We start from the raw sequence: 10,358 nt of genomic DNA on the forward strand, positions 1-10,358 counted from the left end.
CACTGAATTGTGAAATCCCAAACACTGACGAAAGATTCACAACTGTTTTACTGAGAATGCAAATTTTTAATTTCTCCTTTGTTTCTCAGAAATCTGTCTCTTTATAAAGAACTGAGGATGAGTATTTCAAGAAACATGAACACAGGAGATGTTTTTCACAGTTGTTCTAATAAATTAAATCTCGATCATAACAACAGGATTTACCAGCCACACACCAATATTTTTCCAAGAATTTCTCATTACTAGTCTCCTTGGCTTTTTAGTCTAACCTGTGTTTGTTTCATTTCTTTCAGAAAGTCCCTTATGGAGAGAGGAGATGGACATTTACAATCTTACCACTGTGACTCAGTTTATCCTCATAGGGCTCTCTGACCTCCCTGAGGTACGCTACCCTCTCTTTGTGGTCTTTGCCATCATCTATCAAGTCACCTTGGTAGGAAATGGGGCCATTCTCTTGGCCATTGGGACTGAGAAAAAGCTACACTCACCCATGTATTACTTTTTGGTCAATTTATCCCTCTTAGACATTTTCTGCCCATCAGCTACTGTCCCCAAGATGCTGGAGAACCTCCTGACTGAGCAGCAAAGCATTTCCTTCTTTGGATGTGCTTTACAGCTTTTTTTCCTGGTGGCCCTGGTAGGGACTGAAGTCTTCCTTCTTGCTGTCATGGCTTATGACCGGTATGTGGCCATCTGCTTCCCCCTTCGTTACATGCTCATCATGACCAAGGTTCAGTGTGTCCAGCTGACAGCTGGGACCTGGGCAGCAGGGTTTCTCAATTCCCTCCTCCATACAGTGTCCACATTCCGCCTGTCTTTTTGCAAGTCCAACCGAGTTAACCAATACTATTGTGACATCCCACCAGTGATGGCCCTCTCATGCTCATCCACTTATGTAGCTGAAATGCTCGTTTTAGTGGTAGGAGGCATACTGGGGATCAGCGCCTTCCTGATCACCTTTATCTCTTATATCTACATTATATCCACCATTCTAAAGATCCAGTCAGTGGAAAGGAAACACAAAGCCTTCTCCACATGTGCTTCCCACCTCCTAGTGGTCTGTCTGTTCTATGGCACAGCAATATTTACCTACATTCGGCCTTCCTCCAGTCAACACTCTCCAGCCAGAGACAGACTCACCTCCATGCTATATGGGGTTATTACCCCAATGTTAAACCCCATGATCTACAGCCTGAAAAACATGGAGGTCAAAGAAGCACTTAAAAGGCTTCTATGTCACAGAGCATGTTTACAGCAATTATAATATTAAAGGAGAATATATCAATGCTCACTTTAGAATAAATTCATAGAATAATTTTCAGTTGATATATAGAACACATATTTATGTACTCATAGGAATTTATGAACACATGCATACATACATATAACTAGTTATATATACATATATATACAGGGCTTTTAATATTTATCATCTAAAAACAGACATTTTCAAGAGTAAGCAGAGAATGGTTAATAATTAACAGGAATAAACTGAGCTGGTCTTAGGTGGGATATATGTTCATATCTGTATCCATACTCACACCGCTATCATGTATATGTTCTAGTATTTTTTTTAAATCATTAACCATCTATTTATAGATCTTCCTTTTACTAATTTCCTTTATGTGATTGACTTTATGATGATATATTTACATTATTAGTTCACTCTTTCTATCAATTTTAGCTTCCACTTACTCTGTGTTTGTGTTTCTCTCTTTTCTTGTGACTCTATCCATTCTCAGTTATACTTGTCCCTCCAAAGAGATCACTTACTTTCCAAATCTCTGATTTAGATATCTAATTTAGTTCACAATATTTTGCATTTTAGCCTGAATATGGTCAAAACTGAGAGTGTCATTTCTAATACACTTACACACATACACACGCCTTATCAACTACTTTACATTTTTGTTATCAATTTTTTCCAGTGATGCAGACTAAAATCTGTGAAACTAGACTCCACTTTGCCTTGATGCCCAGCACTTCCATTCAGTGTGATTAGAAAGCAGTTGTTTCTCACTGGGGAGGGCTCACACTTCACACTCCATTCCCCTCTTTCTATCACATCTAGAAGTAAGAATGTTGTGTATTACTGCTTATGTAATACACTGCTTTAACTCTGCCATCATGTATAATTTTCTCCACTGTTTTTTCAACCCTGAACATCCCAATTTCAAAATTTGGTCCCCAGTGAGTCACTTCTACTATATACTCACTCTCTGCAGTTCTGAATCTATTTTTAGTTTCTAGCATTCAATGTCTTCTCTCTTTCTCTTATCTGCTTTAGACAGATAAGTGATCATATCACCAGTGAAGTGTTCTTATGTTATTCACAGATATCTTTTTATTTCCTTCTCTATACTGTTATTGATCTCTTACTCATTTTCAAAATTTACCAAATTATAGTTTTGTCATATGTACTTGTGCTGCATGAGTTAGAATAAATACTTGGACATGCCATGTTTGGTAATAATTATATCTTCCAAAATTCAGTAATGCACCAATATATATCTTACACAACATTACAGGTCTATTCATAATAATGGTACACCAACTATCTTTTATTTGATTTTAAATAGAGTAGGAAAATCCACATGGACTTTAAGAAGGAAATTATGTAATATTACTACTTTACAACTATAAATTTAAGAACTGTTTTCCTTTTATTGTTCATTTTAGTCTCTATTGCAGAGTTTGCTTGTAGTAAAATACAATTAAGTCCTCATTGCATAAAATAACAATTCATGAATTTTGTAAGGTGTAACACCATATAAAATTAAATAATATCTTTTTTCCTAAAGATTTTATTTATTTATTAGAGAGAGAGAAAGAGCGGGCATAGAGAGAGAAAGTGAGAGGCAGAAGCAGACTCCCCACTGAGCAGGGAGCCCGATGTGGGACTCAATCCCAGGACCCTGAAATCATGACCTGAGCCAAAGACAGATGCTTAACCAACTGAGCCACCCAGGCACCCCAAATAATATCTTTAAAATACAATCAATTATTTTAGCTATGAGCCACTCTGATACTTTTTTAAATATTTCACTCCTTATTTGCATGTAATGATTGTGATAATGGTGTTATATTTGTGTAACACAAACCACTTTGGAATCTAATTGTATCCTATTGGAAACAGTGGGCATCTCACCAAGTTCACGACAAATCAGGCCTTGGCCAACATTGAAACGGGTTGTTGGGAAAAGTTTTTGGTTTTTTTTTTAAGATTTTTATTTATTTATTTGCCAGAGAGATCATAGGCAGAAGAGAGTGAGCGAGAGTACGAGCAGGGGGAGCTGCAGGCAGAGGAAGAAGCAGGCTCCCTGCTGAGCAAGGAGTCCAATGCGGGACTTGATCCCAGGACCCTGGGATCATGACCTGAGCTGAAGGCAGCTGCTTAACCAACTGAGCCACCCAGGCATCCCGGGAAAAGTTTTAAAAAGAAAAATGTCTACAATATTCTGTGCTTATATTTTTAACATGGAATCATGGACAATGTTAGCTTTTTCTTATTAAGTGGAGAAAAAATATCCCTGAAGTATAAGCAACTTAATGGGGTCTTTCAGTTTCTACAATGTGAAGTTTGGAGTGAACTACACAAAACTCAAGATGTTAAAACCACAAAAATTTATGCTGGATAAAACTGATAGAAGGCATGATCTCCTGTCCTGAGGATCTATCTATATGTATGGCTGGTAGTATTTTGATGATGGTATTTCCTTTTTCTTGAAGATATCATGTTGCTTTTGAGGAAACTCAGTGATACATTTCTATTTTATTCCTCTCTCTTCTCTTCCTTAAAAATCACAGGTATGTGAGGAAATCCAGTCAAATTACTTAACAATTTCCTGAGAAAATCGTCCTGGGATGTAGGTGACACTTTAGTGCAATGAGAATGCATAGTTAAGCTTAAAATCAACCACCCCAATAAAATCTAAAATACACTGGAGGCTTAGCTAAATTTGTTAGAAATGGCTAACTAGTATGTCTCTAGATAACCTGACATTTTATGTTAATTACTTTCAAACTAGACTGACAGCAATCATTTATGAAAAAGAATCAGAAAGATGGAAAGAAGTGTAGAAGGAAATAAAAAACTGCTGACAGGGAGGTATAGGAAACTCAGTGACAAAAATAATATAGTTAACTCTAATTCAAAGGAGGCCATTATTCATTAAGACACAAGTGTTTGTGGAAAGATGGCAGTTGAGTGGGAGGACCATAGGTTCCCCTTGTCCCACAGATACAACTAGGTAACTAAGAAATCATCCTAAATGCCCCAGAAATTGACCTGAAGACTGGCAGAACAAACTCCAAAAATAAAGGTAGAGAAGAGGCCACATCAAAAAAGGTAGGAAGTGTGAAGGTGGGGTTTGGGAGAAAAACAGATTATGGCTACTGCAGTGGGGAGAGAGACATGTTCATGGAGAAGGGTGAGAGACAGAATAACACACAGCAGAACACATGGGGAAAATGAAATCACACAGCAATTGCATTACAGAGTGAGAGAGGTCAAATTTTGTGAGTTCTTTCAACCAGTGGGACTTAAAGCCTGGAGTTTTCAAGGTCAGTGGGTTCAGATGGAATAGAGAACATAAAGCATTAGTGCTGCTCTTGGAGAGAAGGCAGGCACACAACACAGACATACAGCATGGAAACAGCATTCTGAAGAGAGCCTGGGCACACAATGGGGATTTGCTCATTTCAGATCTTGTCCCAGCAAAAGCATCCATAAAGAGACCACTCCTGGAACAGAGGGAAACACCTGCACCTTTTCCCTCTCCCTCTCCTCAGCATAAGCACAGGGCCATCTCCTAGAACCAGTTCAGCACTGACATTTGCTACCTAACATCTTCACACCTAGCCCCTCTCTTCATGCCCTAGTGGTCTGTCCCTCCCAGTCACACTTGCCTCAGTCCCAGCACACAATGCCTCCTTCCCCAGAAGCCTTGCCCAAACTCCTGCTCACACCACATCACCTCATTCAAGAGTTTTGAGGAGCCTTGGTTATGGTGGTGGTGATGACAGGTCTCATTTCACAAAGATACCTGAACACATCTAGTTAAAATGCCCCACATTCAGGCCCAGGACCAAAATACCCTCAACAGGCAAAGATAGGCTCTGCAGGTGACGGATCTGAAGGTAAAGCAGCCAGAAGACAATATCATAGCACATGCAGCACACATTGGAGACACTCTGGGAAGGGCTGGGACGTGGGGAATAGGGGGCACAACAAACCAGGGCATTACACGATCTTTACTTCATAAGTACATTACCCTCAAAAACAGGAGACATAGCTAACTTTCTGAAAACACAGAAAGAGTCACAGAGGCTTAGACAAAATGAGAAGACAGAAATTTATCCCAAATAAAAGAACAGAAATACACCAAGGTTAGAGATCAAAGCCAAACAGATACAAGTAACATGCCTGATAAGGAATTTAAAGTAATGATCAGAAGACACTCACTGGACTTGAGGAAAGAGAGGAAGACATGAGTGAGGCCCTTACCACAGAGATAAGGAATAATATAGCAGAGATAAAGGGCACAATAAATGAAATGACAAACACACTTGATGGAATAATGAGCAGGATGGAAGAAGCACAGGAATGAATTAGTGACCTAAAATGCAGAGTAATGGAAAATAATCAAGCTCAACAAAAGAGAAAAATCATTACACAAAATGAGGATAGATTTAGGAATGTCAGTAACTCCATCACATGTAATAACATTCATACTATATGGGGTGCATGGGTGATTCAGTGAGTTAATTGTCTGACTCCTGGTTTTGGCTCCAGTCATGATCTCAGGGTTGTGGCATCAAGCCCCACACCAGGCTCTGTGCTCAGCATGGAGTCTACTTATTCTTCTCCCTCCCCCTGATTGTGCTCTCTCTCTCTCAATTAAATGAATGAATGAATGAATGAATAAATAAATAAATAAATAGATAATAAATAAATAAATAAATAAAATATTTAAATAACAGTCATATTATAGGAATTCCAGAAGAAGAAGAGAGAGAAAAGGAGGAAAATATTTATTTGGACAAATAATAGCTGAAACCTCCCCTAATTTGGGGAAGGAAACAAATATCTAGATCCAGGAGGCACACAGAACTCCCATCAAAATCAACAAAAGCAGATCCGTGCCAAGACATATTGTGATTAAGTGGGCAAAATATAGTGATAAAGGAAAAAAAACATGTAAAGTCAGCCAGACAAAAGAAGACAGCAACTCATAAGGGAAAACCCATAAGATTAGTAGGAGATTTTTCAAAAGAAAATTTGCAAGTTAGGAGGGAGTACCATAATATATTCAAAATGCTAAATGGGAAAAATCTGCAGCGAAAATTACTCTATCTTACAAGGCTATCATTCAGAATAGGAGGAGAGATAAAGAGTTTCCAAGAAAAACAAAAATGAAAGGGGTTCATGACCACTAAACCAGGACTGAAAGAAATGTTAAAGGGGACTGTTGAATTGAAGGGAGAGAACACAAGTAACAGTATAATGATAGGAAACACAAAATCAGTAACAATGAATATTTCTGTAAAAAATCACTCAAGGGAATAAAAAACAAATTGATATAAAATATAGCAACATATGACTAAAACATGGGGAAGAGAAGACTAAAGAATGGGTTCAAATTTAAACAGCACAAATTAATTTAGTCTGCTATATGCAGAAGATGTTATATACAAATCTAATGGTAATTATATATCAAAAACCACTAATAAACATGAAAATAATAAGGGGAAAGAAATTCATTTATATCACTAAAGAATATGAGCAAAACGTGAAGCAGAGAAACACAAGAAAGGATCAGAGAAAATTATCAGTAACAAGCAAATAACAAATAATAAAATGACAATAAATACATATCTCCCAATAATCACTTTCAATGTAAAGAACTAAACACTCAAAACACATACTGTGACAGAATGGATTTAAAAAAAAAAAAAAAAAGACCCATTTATAGGCTGTCTACAAGAGAGTCATTTTAGACCTAAAGAAACCTGCAGATTAAACGTGAGGGGAAGGAGAACCATCTGTTATGCAAATAGATGTCAAAAGAAAGATGAGGTAGTGATAACTATATCATACAAAATAGGCTTTAAAACAAAGAATGTAATACTAGATGAAGGACACTACAGAATTAAAAAGGAAGAATCTGGGCGCCTGGGTGGCTCAGATGGTTAAGCGTCTGCCTTCGGCTCAGGTCATGATCCCAGGGTCCTGGGATCGAGTCCCACATCGGGCTCCCGGCTCAGCGGGAAGCCTGTTTCTCCCTCTGACCCTCTCCCCTCTCATGCTGTTTCTCTCTCGCTCGCTCTCTAAAAAATAAATAAAATCTTAAAAAAAAAAAATAAATAAAAAAAATAAAAAGGAAGAATCCATCAAGAAAGATAAAACCAATTGTAAATATTTATGCACCCAACACAGGAGCAACCAGATACATAAAATAGTTAATAACAATCATAAAGGAACTAGGAGATAATGACTCAATAATACTAGGGACTTTAACACCACACCTACATCAATGGATAAATTATTTAAAAAGAAAAACAACAAGGAAACAGTGGTTTTGGATGACACACTGGAACAGATGGATTTAACAGATATATTCAGAACATTCCATCCTAAAACAGCAGAATACACATTCTACACAAGTGCATATGGAACATTTCCCTGAATAGATTACATATTAGCTCACAAAACAAGCTTCAAAGGATTCAAGAAGATCAAAGTCATGCCAGGCATCTTTTCTGAATATAACACTATGAAAATAAAATTCAGCCATTAGAAAAAATCTGGAAAGACCACAAATACATGGAGTTAAAACAACATGCTACTAAACAATGAGTGGGTCAACCATGTAATAAAACGAGAAATAAAATGCACGTGGAAACAAATAGAAATGAAAACACAAAGGTCCTACATCTTTTCAGCTAAAGCAGTCCTAAGAAGTAAGTAAATAACATTACAGGCCTACTTCAAGAAGCAAGAAAAATCTCAAATCATAAAGATTAGAGCAGAAATAAATGATATAGAAAAAAACAAACAAAAAACACACAATAGAACAGATCAAAGACACCAAGAGGTGTTTCTTAGGGAAAAAAGAAAAAAAGATAAACACCCAGCCAGATTTCTCAAAAAGAAATGAGGAAATACCTAAGTCAATACAATCAAAAATGAGAAAGGAGCAATAACAACCAACACCACAGAAATACAAACAACTGTAAGTGTATATTATGAAAAATATATGAATATATGTCAATGAATTGGAGAATTTGGAAGATATGTTTAAATTCCTAGAAACATGTAAACTAGCAAAACTGAAACAGGAAGAAATAGAAAACTTGAACAGAACAATAGCCAGCAAAGAAATTCAATCAGTAATAAATATTCTTCCAACAAACACAAGTCCAGAGGAAGATGGCTTCACAGGCGAATTTTACCAAACATTAAATAATAGTTAACACCTATTCTTCTCAAACTATTGCAAAAAAAAAAAAAAAATAGAAAAGGAAGGAAAACTTCCAAATTCATTCTATGAGGCCAGCATTAGCCAAATACCAAAACCAGATTAAGACTCCACTAAAAAGGGGTGCCTGGGTGGCTCAGTCATTAAGAGTCTGCCTTCGACTCAGGTCATGATCCCTGGGGTCATGGGTCCTGGGATCGAGCCCCGCAACAGGCTCCCTACTCCGCGGGAAACCTGCTTCTCCCTCTCCCACTCCCCCTGCTTGTATTTCCTCTCTCTCTGTGTTTCTCTGTCAAATAAGTAAATAAAATCTTAAAAAAATGACTCCACTAAAAAAGCCAATATCCCCAATGAACGTGGGTGCAAAGATTCTTAATAAAATACTAGCAAAGAGGATTCAATAGTACATTAAAAAATCATCCACCATGATCAAATGGGATTGATTTCTGGGTTGCAAGCATGGTTTAATATTCACGAATCAATGAATGATTTGCACCACGTTAATAAAAGGAAGGATAAAAATGATAGATCATTTCAACTGATGCAGAAAAAGCATTTGAAGAAGTACAACACCAATTAATGATAAAAACCTTCAACAAACTAGGGTTGAGAACATATCTCAGTATCATAATAACCATATATGAAAACACGAGAGGTAACATTCTCAAAAGGGAAAAACAGAGAGATTTTCCTCTATGGTCAGGAATAACACAGGGATGTCTACTCTCACCACTCTCACCACTAGTACTGGAAGACCTAGCCACAGCAATCAAACAACAACAACAACAAAAATAAAAGGCATCTAAATCATTAAGGAAGAAGTCAAACTTTCACTATTTGCAAATGAAATAATACTCTATATAGAAAAGCTGAAAGACTCGACCAAAAAATGGCTAGAACTGATATGTGATTTCAGCAAAGTCACAGAATAAATAAATCTGTTCTATTTCTTTTTTGTTGTTGTTCCATTTCTATACACCAATAATGAAGCAGCAGAACTAGCAATTAAGGAATCAATCCCATTTACAATTGCAACAAAAGATAAGATATCTAGGAGTAACCTAACCAGAGAGGTGAAAGAACTGTATTCTGAAAATTTTAAAATTTAATGAAAGTAATTGAAGAAGACACAAAGAAATAGAAAGACAGTCCATGCTCTTTGATTGGAAAAGCAAATATTTGTAAAATGTCTATACTACCCAAAGCAATTGGCACATTTTAAATAATTCCTATCAAAATACCAACAGGATTACTCACAGAGCTAGAAAAAACAATCTTAAAATTTGTATGGAACCACAAAACATCCCGAGTAGCTATGGCAACCTTGAAAAAGAAAAGCAAACCTAGAGGTGTCTCAATCCCAGACATCAACTTATATTACAAATCTGTAGTGATCAAAACAGTATGGTACTGGCACAAATACAGACATACATCAATGGAACAGGATAGAAAACCCAGAAATGGACCCTCATCTATATGGTCAAATAATCTTTGACAAAGCAGAAAAGAATATTTAGTGGAAAGAAAGTCTCTTCAAAAAATGGTGTTGGAAAAAGTGGACAGCAACATGCAAAAGAATGAAAGTGGGCCATTTTCTTACACCATACACAAAAATAGATTCAAGATGGATGAGACTTAAATATGAGACAGAAAACCATGAAAATCCTAGAGGAGAACACATGTAGGAACTTCTTGATATAGGCCATATCAATTCTTACTAGATACTTCTCCAGAGGCAAGTGAAACAAAAGGAAAAATAAACTATGGGGACTTCATCAAGATAAAATCCTTCTCCACCATGAAGGAAACAATCAACAAAACTAAAAGGCAACCTATGGAATGGGAGAAGATATTCACAAATGAAATATCTGATAATGG

General features: G+C 36.8%; 1 protein-coding gene across 1 annotated transcript; it reads left to right on the plus strand.

The window, feature by feature from the left end:
* The first annotated feature begins 316 nt into the window (after positions 1-316).
* LOC102732624 (olfactory receptor 5V1-like) lies at positions 317-1,347 on the plus strand. Its single transcript, XM_006745870.2, has one exon. The coding sequence runs from the start codon at positions 317-319 to the stop codon at positions 1,262-1,264; it is 948 nt and encodes a 315-aa protein (XP_006745933.2). The 3' UTR covers positions 1,265-1,347.
* The last annotated feature ends 9,011 nt before the right edge of the window (positions 1,348-10,358 follow it).

The sequence above is a fragment of the Leptonychotes weddellii genome, chromosome 7 (assembly GCF_054177405.1).
Source record: "Leptonychotes weddellii isolate Sample4059 chromosome 7, ASM5417740v2, whole genome shotgun sequence".
Classification (NCBI taxonomy): Eukaryota; Metazoa; Chordata; class Mammalia; order Carnivora; family Phocidae; genus Leptonychotes; species Leptonychotes weddellii.

Excerpts from the sequence above, each read along its gene's own strand:
- LOC102732624 (XM_006745870.2), top strand. The coding sequence starts at position 317 with ATGGACATTTACAATCTTACCACTGTGACTCAGTTTATCCTCATAGGG.